The sequence below is a fragment of the Dreissena polymorpha genome, chromosome 8, assembly GCF_020536995.1.
Source record: "Dreissena polymorpha isolate Duluth1 chromosome 8, UMN_Dpol_1.0, whole genome shotgun sequence".
Classification (NCBI taxonomy): Eukaryota; Metazoa; Mollusca; class Bivalvia; order Myida; family Dreissenidae; genus Dreissena; species Dreissena polymorpha.
The window spans coordinates 99,680,512-99,699,284 of record NC_068362.1 but is presented as its reverse complement, the minus strand read 5'-3'; the positions used below and the strand labels follow the sequence as shown (position 1 = coordinate 99,699,284).

Here is an 18,773-nt window from a genome sequence, read left to right as displayed (position 1 = left end):
AGTACCTGTATTTTCGCGAAAAAATCTGCTCTCATGGCTATCGCATATTAATTTGAAGTATGTAAACTAGTTTTCCATTTAATGAAAAAGGACCTTGCCACATTAAGCTCGGAACATTAATCTATGAAAAATAAGTCAAGTAAGTGAAGAGATAGGTCTGATTAATTAAAGGGATCTTTTCACTGATTTTGGCATGCATTGAAGTGTTTCATTAAATGCTTTATATTGATAAATGTAAACGTTGGATCTAAAAAGCTCCAGTAAAAAAATAAGAAAAAATAAAGCAAGAAAAAAGTAACCTTTACCTGGGCTCGAACCACTGACCCCTGAAGTAAAAATCTAACGCTTAGTCCAATCGGCTATCCGTGCTCATACAGTGAGTGAAGTATTTTATACTTTATATAAGCAATCCTCGTAGTGGCACAAAATATAACGACACTTACAGAACTCGTTGCAACGCTTTATAATTTTCAGGTTTTTAAATCGTCAAAAGATGCACATAATGAATATTTTAGACCATGGTAAATGTTCAATATTAGTAAAAATTCGCGAATCTGAAACAATTGTTTTAAATTTTGTCAATTTACCCAAACGTGAAAAGGTCCCTTTAGTGGTTTTCTTTAATCTTAAAAATTCATTACGCAGAACCGTCTGCGCCCTTGTCGCAGCTTCTTTGAAAATGTGATGACAAAGCTGGACTCGAGATTGTTTTCTTGTAACCGTCTCACAGTGTTTTTAAAATACATGGTAGATATTTTTATTTCATGGAACACGTACAATAACCCAAGTGTACGAACCACTGTAGCGTAGGTTCTATGACACATTTTCACAACAAAAGTTAACATGCTAACATCTAATACTTTATCTAAACTATTGAAACGTATGTTTGATGTAGACATTAACATACATGGGACGTGCTCTGTGGAAGAGGGGGTTTAATGCATGTGCGTTAAGTGTCGTAAACTAGGTTTTTGCTGAGAAGAGACTTTCTTTCAACGAAAACATCATAATCCCGGAAAGTGTCGTTCTTGATTAGACTTTGCGGACAGCTTATCTGGAACGACACTTAACGCACATGCATTAAACCCCCTTTTCACAGAGCACATGCATTAAAACCCCTTTTCACAGAGCACATGCATTAAACCCCCTTTTCACAGAGCACATGCATTAAACCCCCTTTTCACAGAGCACATGCATTGAACCCCCTTTTCACAGAGCACATGCATTAAACCCCCTTTTCACAGAGCACGGCTCATATGTATGGGAAATAAACAAGTAGCCACCTCAGTTTGAACTATTGTAGTTTAAAATAGAACTATTTACTGCTTATTTAAGCTGAATCATTGTGTCATGAGTCTATAGGCCACATGTTTGTTACTTATCGATTTGTGTCACGTTTAGTAAACACAATCATAGAACGGTAAAACGAACTGAACATAATAAAAAAGGTAAATTATGTTTTATGTTTTCATGCACGCCGATTGGCTAAAATTCGGTAATACGGCGAGGGCGGAAATTCTCGTGGTAACGAAGCGCACAACCCGTGACCGTTTTGTGCAGATATAAACTGGGCCATCGATTCGTTCACAAAATTCGTAAATAAAGATTAGTCTAGAGTGAACCACGACGATAAGTATAGAGAAAAATAGTGTTCTGTATTCTGGCATCAGCTGTGACATACGAAACTGGGCGAAGTTTTAAATACTAAAACGGATATTTAATGATTTGTGCTCTTGTACCTTTTCGTGCTTTGGTATTTATAGGTCACTTGAATATGTAAGGAATAGAAAAAGACAAACACAATCGCGAGAGTTAGGAATACGGGGCAAGGTGGTAAGGATTGGAAAATACATTAGAAGAACATGTATAAGGCATTGAGCATTTATTTCTGAAACTGCGTTCGTGGCTTAGCCTTAGGCCTAATTCATAGAGGCCTTAGAAAAATCGGGACAAATAATACAAAATCTATGAACACAACGAAATTTTCATAACAATCTGCAAAGTCACCAGCGGAGCCATTGTTAATAATTAACATAATGTCGACCGAATACATCAAAACCACGGCCCCAACGGGAACGGGCGATTTCTACCGACCGAGGGTTTACATCAGCCGACAACTGCCCCAGAAGTGTCTGGAGATGCTGCTCGGCCGCTGTAACGTCTCGTTCTGGGACTCCCCCGACCCCGCTCCCCGGACGGAACTGCTCGTGAATGTACCCGAAATTGACGTTATCGTCTGCATGCCGACGGATAAGATTGACCGAGAGGTTTTGGTCGCCGCCGGTGAGTGCGTCTTTTATGTTGTTTTTTCTACTTGTGAAACGTGTGCCGAAAAATGCGTAATTCTTGTTTCATATCAAATGTTAATATAATATTCATTACGGGCCTAACTTGTTTTTTTAGTCCCCTACCGGTTTCACCGGTGGGGACTTATGGTTTTGTTTCCGTCCGTCCGTCCGTCACACTTTTCTGGATGCTGCGATAACTTTTAAAGTTCTTCATATTTGTTCATGAAACTTGAAACATGGATAGATGGCAATATGGACATTATGCACGTCATTTCATTGTGTTCCTACGTCATAACTTATGGTTGCTATGGCAACAAATAGACTAGAAATACTGCTGAAAATGGTGGTTTTCTGGATATGCGATAACTTTAAAAGTTCTTCATATTTTTTCATGAAACTTGGAACATGGATAGATGGCAATATGGACATTATGCACGTCATTTCATTTTGTTCCTAAATTTAAAAAAATGGTTGCTATGGCAACAAGTATATAAAAAAAAACTGAAATTTCTGACAATGGTGGAGCCGGTAGGGGACTTATATTGCTTGACAATAGTCTTGTTTTCTTATACTATCGTGTTTATCTAAAATCGGTACCTGCAACACATTTACTACTTCTCTAGCAACACGTCAATTTTAATAAATACGCTATGAGTCGTTATATTTTTTTGTATTCGTGGGCGATAAATACCACTAAAGTTGACACGACTTGAAAGGCGCGCCCACTGCACCCACGACGCCCGGATCCACTAGCACGTACGGCGCTCTGTTTCGAGCGGCTGGTTCATTACCACACACAATTCGGTATGACCAGAAAATGCATGATACATATTATGTAAGCAAAACAAGCCAGATCCCTTGCGGATACTCCGATACTTTTTATATTGGGTAGGGGAACATGCGTGAATTAAGCCCCAACATGCCTCTGACGTCTCATGTATTTGATATTGATGATACATATCTGTCCTATATGCATGTTTGATACAACCGGGCGATTTAATTTGCCATCTGTCCATTTAAGATATAACACCAAGGCGCACATGCATCCGTAACACTTGTCTATTTTTGTAAATTTGTAAAAAATAAATAAATAGGAGAAATATCGTCGCTATAATATATGTAATTATACCTCAATGTGCCAGTCACACCACAGTAATTCGTAAACTCATTTATGCCTAACGTCTAGAAAAAAGGCCTTGGCAAACAGCGTAGACCCAGATGAGACGCCGCATGATGCGGCGTCTCATCAGGGTATGTGCTGTTTGCTTAAAGAAATTTCTGTAAGAAATATTCTAAACATAGAAATAAATATACAAGACATCCCTAATTTTGGAAATAAATTGTTCCAATTGAGAAGGATGGGAGACTAGGCTTAAATGGGTTAAACGCGATGGCCACGAGAGACCTGTCTCACGCGATTGTTAAAGTATATACATGTACATGTACACTGTATTGTCGTCCTTGACTCTAGATTTTCGTACTTGCATCAGCACGATTCGAGCGTCCCAGGGCGAAAAGTTTAATTGCATCATCTAGCGACCGTTTTTTGTAGCTAATGACTTGTATAAATATCGTATATCTACGTAAACATTATGGTGTTAAACATTAGTGGATATCGGCGTTTACCTGCGATTGTATGTTTCGTAATCATACTTAGCTATACGTTTTCGCGACCTCGTTTACATACTGATATGTATAACTATTTGGAAATGACAAAAACTGTCAAGTTATCGTCAATAAAACTTTCTGTCAGTCTGTCTATGTTTCGTTAATATAAAAATTGAGACCGAAAATTGTTATTTTATAAAGATCAAGCCCTATGATCGATTCAAACCCTTGCGTCAACATGTACACTACGTATAATATCACACATTTCATCAACACTAACGTTTAAACACCAAACGAGTATTTGCTTTCATGCTTTGTTATCGAAATATTTATTGCTACTTTTCTATTAATGTAACTAGTTTTGGAGTATTTTTACATGAGTGACATAGTCTTGCTTTTGGAAGCGCGACTTAATGCATGTACGTCACATATTAGCATGTCACAGAGTAGTCCGCAAGGCTAGTCATGGTCGACAATGACCGACTTGTCGGTGTCTCGAAGTGGATACTTTTTACGAAGAATATCATAAAGCAGAGTGTTGTCCCTGATTAGCTTGTGAGGACTGCACAGGCTAATCTGGGACGACACGTTTCGCACAGGCATTAAACCCCGTTCTCCGGGGGTGCGGCTCATATCTGTCACAGGTTTGAACTATAGACTTTAGTACCACAAGTTGTTTGTAAATTGTAAACATCATCCTCTCATAAACCGAAATCATATTATTGAAATATTGCCCTTATTTCGCTTGGGGAATGACCGATTATGAAAGCGGAGCATCAGTCACCATACATCTCGATATTCAGACGTTCCATTTACTAACCCCGTATAGATTATATAAATTTCGTGAGCATTTAATTTATATGGCTGACATATTTCGTTTAAAGAGATAGAGATAGCAATTTTGTAAGCATTTTATTTAAGTGGCCTTTTTACAGGTGTTGGTATATTTTGAAGATTGTCATTAAATGCTTTATATTGATAAATGTAAACATTGGCTCTTAAAAGCTCCAGTAAAAAATTAAGAATAAAATTATAAAAAGGAAAAAAAGTGGCCGGTACCAGGACCCCGGAGTCCTTGAGTTAGTCTGAAGTAAAAACGCATTAGCCCTCTCGGCTATTCCGCCGGATATACACAGCAAAAGTATTTTATACCTTATATAAGCAATCTTCGTAGTTTCGTAAATTTAAACGACAACAGAATTCTCCAAATTATTCAATCGTTTCGCGTTGCAACGCTTTATAATTTTTAGGTTTTCAAATCGTAAAAAGATACATAAAATGGCTATATTGGACTATGGTAAATGTTCGGTAATACTGTTTCCACACAAATATCATAACTAAAACGAAAATTTGCGAATCTGAAACAACTTTTTTCAATTTTGTCAATTTACCAAACCGTGAAAAGATCCCTTTAATATGGTTGACAGATTTTGTTTACAGAGATAGAGATAAGCTCCATAATATTTGCTGCCGTGGCAGCTGTTGTTTGTGTGCTTTATTTCGGGGTCAATGTGTGATATATTGACCGAATTTCCTTGTTTTCAAATTTTGTATTTTGTTTTCAAATCGATTCGCAATAAGCAAGATTTGCATATATGAATGCCTGAAAACCTTTTCGCACAACAGTATAAAATGAATTTCGCTCAAGGTGATTCGAAGCGGACAATTTTTTTTCTACGTAAAGGATGATTATGGTAATTATGCATCATGTCTAGGCGCTAAACACTAACAGATTTTTCGCAGTTATGATTGCCTCATCGGCCAGTTCTTGGACATTCCGTTGAATGATATTGAAGTCAGTGAATCAGGGAAACCCACTGTGCTTGCAATTGCCATATTAAAAGGGATGGATGCGATAGCTAAAGAATAATTATGGTCCAAATAAGAGGTTTGAAACAACTTAAAGCCCTTTCAATCCCCAAGTGATCGATCTAAGGCGATGGTCTCCCAGGTTTGTTCATGTTTGTGACGTTAACCCGTTTATGCCTAGTGGACTCTACCATCCATCTAAATTGGATCAATTTATTTCCAAAATTAGGGATGTCTTGTATATTTATTCCTATATTTAGAATATTTCTTACAGAAATTCCTTTAAGCAAACAGCGCAGACCCTGATGAGACGCCGCATCATGCCGCGTCTCATCTGGGTCTACGCTGTTTGCCAATGCCTTTTTTTCTAGCCGCTTGGCATACATGAGTTAAGTTTCAATTGATGTGTATTCCATCTCTTTCTTGCGGTTTTGCGGCTTTGAAAAGCGCCAAAACGATAACAACCAAAAACGACAAATAAACCCGCCGTAACGATAAATGAAGGTGCTCTATGTATTGACGTTTTCTTGTGTTTGGGTCGCTCACACCCGAAGAACACGCCTGGACAATATGGCAGAAATTCGCCTCCAGTGATACAGGTTTTGAATCGCAGTACTTAACACTCCTATGTAAACGACAACTAGTATTTCAGGGTCCTGTAGTTTTTTTAATGCGTGCTTCGATATATTTCACATGCGATATCGCTATCTTGAAAATAATAAGTTTAGAACATACCCAATTGGGGTTTGGTGGTCTCAATTGATTGAGTGCAATAATGCCATTTGGAAACAAAAACAAAATGTTGTTTACCATTGATTAACTCTGGTATCCGTTTGTCCGAATTTCTATTAATAACCGGCCGTATGTACGTCATTTTCGAAGAGAGATTATCTGCATGGATCGAACTTCAATGAATCATCGATCGGATTATTAATCAATAAACTTCTTACACGTAATAATTCTCAAATAGGAAGTTATGTCAATCAATATATAAAGTAAAACAAAGCATATCTCAATATTTGCAAATAACGTTTCTCAACGAGGAAGTACTATGCATCAATTTCCTAAGCCAAAATCACCTAATTGTTTTGTTTGCAATTAATAAGAATTGAGGATTGACCGAACTAATTATCAATTACACTAAAGTGTAAACTGCATATACTACTGCCAAATTCTTTGATACCCAGTGACGTGCTGTTTGTAAGCACTTATTCTGGTTTACGGCCAAGCGACATTGTAAACTGCACAGTTCGCTGTATGTTTGTTAATGGCTAGAGTGTCATTATAATAACTGAGTCATCGTTCTCGAAGATTCGTCGCTTGTTTCTCTCTATGTTTAACCGTTTATTCTTTATATAAAGCATTGGTATTACAGACAACGAACCTATATACAAAACGGATTTTATGAGATACCTGATTTCGCGCTTGTAATAAACCACTTGAAACAGAAGATAAACCCATTTAGACGCGTTACGGGAAAACAAGGCTTAATGTTGTCCCAGATTAGTATGTATTAGTATGTGCAACTCGCACAGGCTACTATGGGGCGAAACTCTCCGCTTATACTATATCTTTCGTTTAAATAAAGTCTTTCCTTAGAGAAAATTTAGTAAGTCGGAAAGTGTCGCCCATATAAAACTGCGCAATCCGCACAGGCTAATCTAGGTCGACACTTTACGCATATGCATTAAGCCCAGTATTCACAAAACGAGGCTTACTTGACATTGATGATGACTCTTTTGTTAACATCTGAATATTTGACGATTGTTATAGTAATAGCAATATCTCTCCTGATGTTTACAGTACATAGTCTCTCTTCTAATGTTTACAGTATATAGTCGAAAGTGAACATATGCGCACATGTGTGGATATGTTTTTCTTCTGTTTGTTTTGCAGTCCCGAAACCGTGCCATCAGTGATAATTCTGAATTCACTTTTTCGCCCTCGCCCAAGGTTAAGTGTTTTCTATTGAACCAACGTCGCGTAATAAACTTTCGAATAGAGAGATAAGCGATACTGACGTTTATTAATTGCCAATGCTTGTAGTTTACGGTTTTGTTTTGTTTTCTCATATAAGACATACTTTCCGCCTGGGATTGATTTTCGTTTAGAAAAGGCTTCATATGAACACAAAATCAATACAATTGGAACGTGTCGTCTTTCAGAAGCCCGTGCGGACTGCAAAGGTATTGCTTGAAAAAGCTTTTCAGACATGCGTGAAATCACTTTTTTTCTAGGACGAAACTCATTTTACCAGATATTTCTCTGTTTTTGTACCCATGTATGCAAACTAAGGCGGAGATGAAAGATTCAAACGAATTAAACTCTTGCCAGTTGAGCTCTACTTAACTCACTCGGTATATTTGTGTTGGTTGATGTCTTTTTCTGTTCAGTTCCTTGATCATTTCGAACGATGGTTTACTCATATGCTTTCCACGGAAAAAAACTCGCGACCCAAATTTTAATTAATTTTCAGCTGTTATCATAAATACAAAACCATAGTTGTATCCCTTGTTTTGTGTCCGTCCTTGTGTTTGTCTGTCTACTTCTTTGTACGTACATCCGTTAGCCCGTCTACACATATTATGGACCTATTCCCTCGTTGTATACACGTATCTGGATCAATAGTTCTAAATGTGTGTTAAAACTATCACATAACATTTGCCGTTACAGAAGTGTCAGATGTTAAGATACGCTATCTGTTACAAAAGTTATTTTCTTTGATGTAAACACTCTATTTTTGGCCTTCGTCTCAGCTTGTTCGGTCATATGTATGTAAATGTATGAGCACAGAGTACGCATTGTCACGTTTTAGGGTACCGTTAAGTCCGTCGTCAGTTAGTGCTGACCGCTTTTATCGACATCACCTGATGAACGGTCAACCGTTAAGCAGATTTTATTGAAACTTGATGAAATGATTATTGGATGAACTTTTTTGAACGTGTTTTAATTTTTCTGGTCCGGCGCATTTTAGGCCACGTGAGCTAAATATTATTTGTAAGTGAAAACTTAAATAATCTTCTTCTCTGAAATCACAATGGTCAATGCTTTTACTATTTGGTTTGTAATTGCTTTCAGTGGTATAAAATTTATTAATTTCACGCCATAGTTGTAAAAAATGACGACGCCCCGGGATTCACGTGATTCATAGAAACTAAAACGAAAAGGGGTTGAGGTGTAACACCAGGCCATCTTATGGCGATCCTCTACACAAATTGTTCAAATAATGTACGTGGGGTTGATATTGACCACTCTGGTGTACCTTGCAGGCAACATCGCATTGCGATCACTTTGTTTCCCTTATCCGCATATAGCGATAAACTAAAACAAACTTATGTGAAACAGCAAGGAATAAACGTTTAGTATTTTGCTTGTAACATCAAAAGTGTGTCATCTACTGAGATTATTAAAATTATGACCCTGTTGTCGAAACAGGTCCCACCTTGATGTTTACTAGTGCGACATACAAAACTGTATATGTTTAAAGTACAAACTTTTAAAAGCATATCCTCAGATACCGCAAAACATACAGGTTTGTTTTTAGAAATTTAACATCGAACTGTGGTTCCTTGCCGAAATTGTTGAAATCGCATATGGTAAAAATCGGCTCATGGGATAAAATTGTTATAAATAATAATAACCATCCTGTCATCCTGTGGGGTAACTTAAATTATTACACAATATATGGCTCTGCCGCGAGTGAAATGATTGCAGTCCGTTGAAAACATGACCACTACGGAGTGCAAGTTCCCATACATTGGTAAATTTAAAAAGTCTGAACGCTTTGGATGTTGCATATTTTGTCCAATATTCATGAAACATGCTCAGAACATTGATTCTAATTTTATTTGAGCAAATTTGAAAACCTGTTCTGAAACAAAAACGAAGTTGCTGAGAACTGTAAAGTTGCATGATGCGTCAGTGGAGCGACATATGCCATAATGACTTTTTAGTTTAAACTGTGCGTTATTAAAGGCATGCATGCGTCGTCCACATTTGCGCTTTTAATAGCCCCACTGCTAATAGTACGTTTTCTCCGGTTAGAGCTATGAAACACTGTGCGAGAATTAATATAACCCCCAACAAACGAGAATTCTTTACGTTTACTGCCGACACTCTGTGTGTGTATTTATAACCAGGTATCGATGTGTCACCGTTGCTATTAATTGATTAAATTTAAAGCCACTAAGTACTTGTTCACCATACATAATCCCTCATTGCATTTGTTAAATTGTATCTGCAAAATCTGAGTTCTTTTTTGTTTGTACGAACTGAATTAACTTGAACAATTGTAGAACTTTTGTGACTTCATTGACTGATCACTCAGATGAACAATATAACTTTTACATGTAAACCATTCAGCCTAGCCTAAAGCTTTGCCCATGTAAATATATCACTTATATGGAGACTCTAGTCTAGCCTTCAGTTGACCGCAACTTGTCTACAGTTGCGGCCTAAGGCATTTAACAAGATCTTATGCGACACATGTAGAGCAGTATGCTTTCAGAGATATCAGCTGCAAACATCTATATAAATTATGGTCCATGCAGAAACACATGCAGAAACATAACAGAAAGTTAGCACAATTGTTCGTACTCTCTTCATGCAGTATTATCTTGGTTTTATCGGGATGAGAAAACACATGTCGACCTTGAATTTTACACTGTTTCTTTATCGACTGAAAAGATCAATCGTGATACATCGGCTATCTCGGATTCCTCCGTAATGAAATAAATCGTCTGCTGATCCAGAGTGTGAAAAGATAAATATAAGATACGAAATGTGTTCTTGACATAAGGCGAAGTCTAAACGTGATCTGTGTGGGACCGTCGTGCTATATGTAAATCAGCTCGATGTTGCTTGAGTGTACGTGCTTGCGGGCTTGCGTTCGACAGCGCGCGATAGTTCGGAACTTTAAGTTCATCATTCGCCAAGGACATAATTATTGTCAAAATAGGGCTTGACTGCTCTATGAAATGACGAAAATAGACGTATTTGAAATAATTTGGCTTTAAATGTTCAACGAAATGAGTCTCAGTGTCGCATACAAGATCAATGCGGCTGGCTAAATTCTAGGTCGATGTCATGATAAGAGATCAAAGGTCTACTTCAGCATAGCGTTTTTTGAATCACGGCTCGTTTAGTGTCGTATTATAATTTACTTAATAATAAAACAAATGGATTTTCAAAAAATATGGCACATTGTAAAGGAAACGCGACGGTTGTTTTTTTTTGTGAAAGAACAACATCGCCATACATTGAATGTCTTTATTGGAATCGCATCGCGGTTCGATCCCAAACCCTACAACATAACTTGTGTTGGGATTGTTCATTGAGTCTCCATTCTACCTCTACATCTGTTTTAAATAGGGCAGTTGTCAGTTATATACTGGCATAAGTGTATGCACTTCAGAAATTGTGATCGCTCTGATATGACTGAAACACTGTTGAAAGAGATTAAAAAAATATCAACTAACGTAATAGAAACAATGATCGTCAATTCTGGGTGTTTTGTCAAAACGGTAAATAGAGACATTTTTCAATGATAGCTCTAATTCGTCGCATTGTATACAGTTCAACGACTCGGGCCCGAGGTCAATGAACTTATTGCATCATACATGTTCCTCCGACTATTAAAAAATATCAACTCACGTAATAGAAACAATGATCGTCAATACTGGGTGTTTTGTCAAAACGGTAAATAGAGACATTTTTCAATGATATCTCTAATTCGTCGCATTGTATACAGTTCAACGACCCGAGGTCAATGAACTTATTGCATCATACATGTTCCTCCGACTATTAAAAAATATCAACTCACGTAATAGAAACAATGATCGTCAATACTGGGTGTTTTGTCAAAACGGTAAATAGAGACATTTTTCAATGATATCTCTAATTCGTCGCATTGTATACAGTTCAACGACTCGGGCCCGAGGTCAATGAACTTATTGCATCATACATGTTCCTCCGACTATTAAAAAATATCAACTCACGTAATAGAAACAATGATCGTCAATACTGGGTGTTTTGTCAAAACGGTAAATAGAGACATTTTTTAATGATAGCTCTAATTCGTCGCATTGTATACAATTCAGCGACTCGGGCCCGAGGTCAATGAACTTATTGCATCATACATGTTCCTCCGACTATTAAAATATATCAACTCACGTAATAGAAACAATGATCGTCAATACTGGGTGTTTTGTCAAAACGGTAAATAGAGACATTTTTCAATGATATCTCTAATTCGTCGCATTGTATACAGTTCAACGACTCGGGCCCGAGGTCAATGAACTTATTGCATCATACATGTTCCTCCGACCTTGGTCGTGTTTTGACGTCCGTGTTTTATAGACCGTCTAAATAGCAACCAGTCTTCAAACGGGAGTTCACTTGCTATTATGTGATTAAAAAGCGATGGATAGTTAAGTGCTTCAAGTATGTCCGTCGTTTGCGAAGTTTACTATAAATGTATTACGCATCTGGAACATTGTTAAGCAGGCGCTGAGCGGAATTGGGCTGCTACGGGCAGTGTTCACTAGAAACGCCTTTATACTTACCTAGCACTACATTTATGTATTTAAGTACTTAACGCCTAATTAAAGTTGAACCTATATCAATTCCAAATGGATTTTAACGCTTCTTAAATATTAACACTAACCGTCAATATTTACTTAGGCCGTCAATATTTACTTAGGCGATTACGATTTGTGTGGTAGTGGCTAACCAGAAAGGGCAATATAATACGAAATAACGAGGTTTATATAATATTCTATGACAATAAGTATTGGTCGTCTGCAAATCAAACAATAATCTTCAACAGTGACATTTCCAGGTGTATTTTTCAGGCCCATCACTGAAAATTGTGGCTACAATGTCGGAAGACAAGGAACATATTGATCTCTCCGAGTGTTTCCGAAGACAAATCCGCGTCGTAACGATCCCTTCAGAGCCAATCGTAGAGGCGCTTACACAGATAGTCATGGCGATGTTCCGACTGTGCGCTGTAAAGTGGATAGACAGTAAGTTTTGACAAAAATATATATGCGCGTTATTTCTCTGGTTTTGATTGCTTCCAGCAACCATCAGGACCAACGACTTTTAAGTTCACAATCTCTACAATTCTCTAAACATAAATTATTTACTAATCATAATGCAAATATACTCTTATTAAACTAAAAGTATTGGCCAACGCCAATACAGCTTCATGTTACACATGAGTTTTCATGTCCTTGTTTGATAAACAAACAATTTCAAAAGCACATCTCTAGCTCGCACTGCGGTTAAAATTGTCTTGACCAGCATAGCGCATTACAAGTCGTATTACATACGAAGGCCGTTATTGGTTTTACGTTTTAATACATCCGTATGAAACTTAACCATGGCTTGGAAAAAAATGCAGTCATATTTTGCATCGCGTTCCCATTCCAAACGGCGTCTTTTCCCTCACGGATATATCAACAACATCACAAATATATTAATGCGAATAGCGATTGATGATTTAACACATGTGTATACTTGTTAATTATTTTAGTATATTCATGTCAATTGCTAGTTTTTTTTTATGAATGACGTTTTGATCTCTGTTTATGCAGGCTCGGCGAACAACTTCAACGTGAACGCGTTCCTTCAGTCCAGTGACATCATCGCCGCTCTGACGTCAGATAGCAAGTTTTGTCTGGAGCTTAGTAACCGAACTGTGGGAATCTTTGGGCTCGGAAAACTGGGACTCTCTGTTGGAACGGTTTTCCGTCGAATTGGCGTGGCGGAGCTGTTATACAATGACGTCACAAGGAACGAGGATGACGTCACGATTGGCGCGACGTACGTGGACAGGAATGAGCTGTTGATGCGCTGTGACGTCATCTTGGTGTGCTGGCACATGAAAGTGAATGGGAAGACAATGTTTGTACTCAATAAGGAGTCGTTTAAGATGATGAAGACTTCCGCCATATTGATTGACGCTTCTAAGCAGTTTCCGGCCGACTACACGGACTTGTGCGAAGCGCTCCGAACGAATACGATAGCCGCGGCTGGATTAGACATTCGGGAGTATGACGTCATACCGAACCGTCACCCTCTCGAGGTTTTGACTAATTGCTTCTTCTTGCCGTACCGGGAATGCTTCAAGTGGGACGGGAGGAGACGGCTTTCAGTGGATCTGGTTAGAGCAATTTTGAGCAATCTCCAACAAATCGAGTTCGATAATAAAAAGAAAAAGCCTGACGTGATCTCCAATCTCCTGGCAACAATTCCTACATAGGCGCAAGTGAAGTTTTCAGTTTTCATTCACTGGCGCTTTTCATTGCCATTAATCCTCGAACTTAGAGACTCTGAAAGTTGGGTACGAAGTTATGACTGGCGTTTTAAAAGTAATGATGTGAGATTTATATACCTAACGATTGCGGGTATTTTTATAAAATAAAAATTAAGATAAAGAACTTAACTTTCGTCTGGCAAAACAGATAATTCCAGAAGTATTTTATACGCGATGTGTGTATTTGCACATGGCTCGGCCTAATTAATCGAAATTATACATTATATGAGAAGTTAAGAAAATTAAGACACATTTGTTTACTGAACATGCAGAATTTTTTTTTTTCGTATTAATGTGAAGTAGTTATTAGTTTTGCTAGGCAGTAATACATAAACGACGGTGCTCGCTATACGTTTGCAATCACGTGTCGTATTTTAACTTTGTTTCCATTTAAATTCATGCCGCGAGATGTGCATTATAATTTAATGGATGCATTGCAGTAAAGTGCTGGTACTATAAATATGTACTTTTTATTCAATTAAGAAAACAGCGATGAAGGGGCTATTTTTAGCTCACCTGAGCACAACGTGCTCATGGTGAGCTATTGTGATCGCCTTTTGTCCGTCGTGCGTCGTGCGTTGTGCGTCGTGCGTCGTCAACATTTACCTTGTTAACACTCTAGAGGCCACATTTATTGTCCAATCTTCATGAAACTTACTCAGAACTTGTGTCCCAAGAATATCTTGGACGAGTTCGAAAATGGTTCCGGTTGATTGAAAAACATGGCCGCCAGGGGGCGTGGCAGTTTTCCTTATTTTATACTTGTTAACACTCTAGAAGTCACATTTATTGTCTGATCTTCATGAAACTTTGTCAGAACATGTGTCCCAATAATATCTTGGACGAGTTCGAAAATGGTTCCGGTTGGTTAAAAAACATGGCCGCCAGGGGGCGTGGCAGTTTTCCTTATACGGCTATAGTAAAACCTTGTTAACACTCTAGAAGTCACATTTTTAGTCCAATCTTCATGAAACATTGTCAGAACATGTGTACCAATAATATCTTGGACGAGTTCGAAAATGGTTCCGGTTGGTTGAAAAACATGGCCGCTAGGGGGCGTGGCAGTTTTCCTTATATGGCTATAGTAAAACCTTGTTTACACTTTAGAAGTCACATTTTTAGTCCAATCTTCATGAAACTTGGTCAAAACATGTGTCCCAATAATGTCTTGGATGAGTTCGAAAATGGTTCCAGTTGAATGAAAAACATGTCCGCCATGGGGCGGGGCAGTTTTCCTTATATGGCTTTACTGTATGGTAAAACCTTGTTAACACTCTAGAAGTCACATTTGTGGTCCAATGCTCCTGAAACTTGGTCAGAATATTTGAACTAATAATATCTGGGCCAAGTTAAAAAAAAATGGTTGAGATCAGTTAAAAAACATGGCCGCAAGGGGGCGTGGCATTTTCCTTAAATGGCTATTTACTACAAAACCTTGTTAACACTCTAGAAGTCACATTTATTATCCAATCTTTATGAAACTTGATCAGAACATTTGTTCTAACAATAGCTTGAGTGAGTTTGAAAATGGTTATGGTTTGTTGAAAAACATGGTCGCCAGGGGGGGGGGGGGGGGGGCAGTTGTCCTTATATGGCTTTAGTGAAAATTTGTTGACACTAAGCCACATTTATTGGCCAATCTTCATGAAACTTGGTCAGAACATTTGTCCCAATGAAATTTTGCCAGAGATTGAAGCTGGGTCATATGAGCTCAAAAGCTAGGTCACAAGGTCAAATATAAAAAAAAACATGTTAAAAGTCACTTTTTTGGTCCAAAATAATCTTCATGAATCAGCTTGCATTTTTTTCAGAATAGTCTAGTTCCTTTGGCTTTCAGGTGAGCGCCTTAGGGCCTGATGGCCCTCTTGTTTAAAGTTTCTTTTTTATCCTTGGCAGAGCAACCATGAACCAAAATAGCACCTCAATTAAAAGTTATTATTTTATGAACTTACTGATACGTTTTGTTTTTGTGATTGCTTTCGTTAGGAAATTGTAAAGCTTTGTTTGTGTCGTGCAATAACTTAGGTTTCAAATAAGAGCTTTGACAATGTTTAAAATGAGTTTTCATCCATTGTGTGTCGCATTTCATTGTACAGTTATTTTGAAGGGATATTTCTGTATATTAATTATATATTTTCCACCGGCACTTTCAAATTGTTAATTGGAGCAAAGGTTTAAAACGTTTGTTTGAAAGAGTGAATTATTAGCTTGCTATCATGTCTTGTTTTGATATCTTATGTTTTTGTGTCATGGTGAAATCTCACCTGAAGGTGTATTTTTGTGGAAATTTCATTTTAATATCAACTTGCAACAATTTTAAAGGCATATTGTCTTTGCTATTTTTTCACTTTTTTTAAATTTGTTACTTTTTATTGTTTAGAGTCTAGATTGCGTGTCAGGGAATGTCTGTGATACCTGTATACCGGTACATGTATTGACAACTGAACGTGTCAGGGAATGTCTGTGATACCTGTATACCGGTACATGTATTGACAACTGAACGTGTCAGGGAATGTCTGTGATACCTGTATACCGGTACATGTATTGACAACTGAAAGTTGTGCAAATATACTTTATTTTTGTTATAAAAGTATCTTTTACTTTCGTTATTTTTTGGAAAATGTGATATGGTATTAATGTGTCAGCCAAAAGATTCCTTATTAAGAATGGATTTGATTTTATTCTTAAAGGGATTATGAATGAAATAAAAATTATGTATGATGAAAGCGGACTTGCGATATGCTGAACTTTTAAATAAAAGACTTGTGTTTAATTGTATTTTTTCAATATTCACAATTTCAACTTATGAAATGTTTAGTAAACTTTTGTTTCGTTTTGTTAAATTTTATTTAGTCACATTGCGGTCACGTTGAATCTAATTTTTTTTAATATTTGCATTTGCCATCAACATGCATACTAATTAATGGCACGTGAGTAACCATTATTGTCTTATCAACTTTTATAATTTCAAATATTAAAATATATAATCAAAAGCCACATACATGATACTTATTTGATAGGAATATTTTATTTATGAATAGCTGATAGACCACAGCAGGTTGTTTTGTAAACAAATAACACAACAATGCTGTTGGCAAATAACCGTTAACATGGGGCCCCAATTTTGAAAACTGTTGAATACTGTTTGCCTTAAGTTAACATTGTTCAGCATACCTTGCTTATTGCTATTTATCTATGGAATGTTTAAAATAATATTATGAGGAACTGTCTATTTACTTTGTTTTCAAGTTTGTGTTGTCGTTACTGTGTTTTTTCTGTGGACTGGCTATACAGATTTTGACATGTTAGTTAATGAAAACAATAGTTGCCTTACAATACCATATCAAACGACAGTAAAGAAAAAACTTGTAACAGTGTTACATTTACGTTCTTTAAATGAGTGTCTGATACATATATGCTCAGTTGTTTTATTGTATGTATATTGAATAAGCTAAATGCTAAGCATGTAGTCCAGTAACATTACTTGATTGTGTATATACTTTTTTATTGTGATAATAAAGTTTTTGATGAAATAGTTCGGTATTGTCTAATATATGTGCACATATATGATATGTTATAAAATAACATGCCTTAAATTTACACGTATTTGTAATTTGTTCAGCTAAAAAGTAGGACATTTGAGGGAATGGTGAAGTGAAATTGTAATTGTTCCTTGTCAAGAATCTATTACAAAAGTCTTAATATTCACTGTATATTCATAAGAATATGTAGCATTCAAATACAAATATCACTGTTTATTTTCACTTGCTGGGGATAAGTTTTAACTTATCTTTTGTTATGTTTATGCTTGTAACAAACATTCATTGCAGTTCTTCATGAAAACCATTGTATTTTGGAAGAAAAAAAAGATTTTGTGTGTGTGTAAAACACGCATCATAAAACCATTTTAGTTAGGTACACATTTTGGAATGTTGATGCATGCATAAAACCATGGTAGTGTTTGAAAAGGTGATGTCATAATGTTCCCTTACTAAAATCAGTGTAGTGTGGTACATATTGTTATATTTCTATCACATTTGTACGCTCTTCATTTTATCTTAAACTGTATGCTTACGTGATATATATGTTAAATAGATAAGCAACTGTCGGAAATTGGTAACAAACGCTGTAAATAAATTAAAATTTTGATCAATAGGTTGGTGTTTTGTTTGATTGTTATTGTTTAAATAATTTAATACATTAAATTTGTTGCATTTAATTGTTTCCGGCATTCCAGAAAATGCACTTTTAAGAAAAATGCAATGCCCAAAACGGACGTTTAAATGTTCATATATTTTAAACTATTTATGTAGCTCTTCCGTATAAAATCCGTTATATTACTTGTTTTAGTGCTTAAACTATCCATTAATGAAGTGGTAAAACATGTATTAATTTCAAAAAGTTTATATGAAAATTAACAGAAATTCATGTTAATTGTCTTTCTACTGTAAATGCATATTTGACAAAATCTAGACCTCCAAAACAAGGATGTCAAACTGAGAATATCTATTGAACTAAGGTCACACTGTAACGGACTTTGGCTGAGTCAGGTCACGAGTGCTGGTGGAAAAAAATATTATTAAATAATTGAGTCATTTTTTTCGCGGTGAGGAGGGACCGAATAAGAAATCGGTTACCCATTCATTTTAATTCTCGGAATTTAAGCGTTCCATATGGAACGCCTCAACTGCCTTTTCTTTATGGAAACTGATATGTTTGGGTAAGTTGGTATTATATTGGGTTAAGTT

General features: G+C 36.7%; 1 protein-coding gene across 1 annotated transcript; it reads left to right on the top strand.

The window, feature by feature from the left end:
* Positions 1-1,580: 1,580 nt before the first annotated feature.
* On the top strand, positions 1,581-18,180 carry LOC127841429 (glyoxylate reductase/hydroxypyruvate reductase-like). The gene is made up of 3 exons (XM_052370251.1): positions 1,581-2,283; positions 12,557-12,730; positions 13,304-18,180. Exons 1-3 carry the CDS (start codon positions 2,037-2,039, stop codon positions 13,969-13,971), a joined length of 1,089 nt encoding a protein of 362 aa, XP_052226211.1. The 5' UTR covers positions 1,581-2,036; the 3' UTR covers positions 13,972-18,180.
* The last annotated feature ends 593 nt before the right edge of the window (positions 18,181-18,773 follow it).

Bases quoted from the DNA above. Each gene is read 5' to 3' on its own strand.
- LOC127841429 (XM_052370251.1), top strand. From the start codon at position 2,037: ATGTCGACCGAATACATCAAAACCACGGCCCCAACGGGAACGGGCGAT. The intron at 2,284-12,556 runs GTGAGTGCGTCT...TGTATTTTTCAG, and splicing joins AGAGGTTTTGGTCGCCGCCG to GCCCATCACTGAAAATTGTG. The intron at 12,731-13,303 runs GTAAGTTTTGAC...CTGTTTATGCAG, and splicing joins CGCTGTAAAGTGGATAGACA to GCTCGGCGAACAACTTCAAC.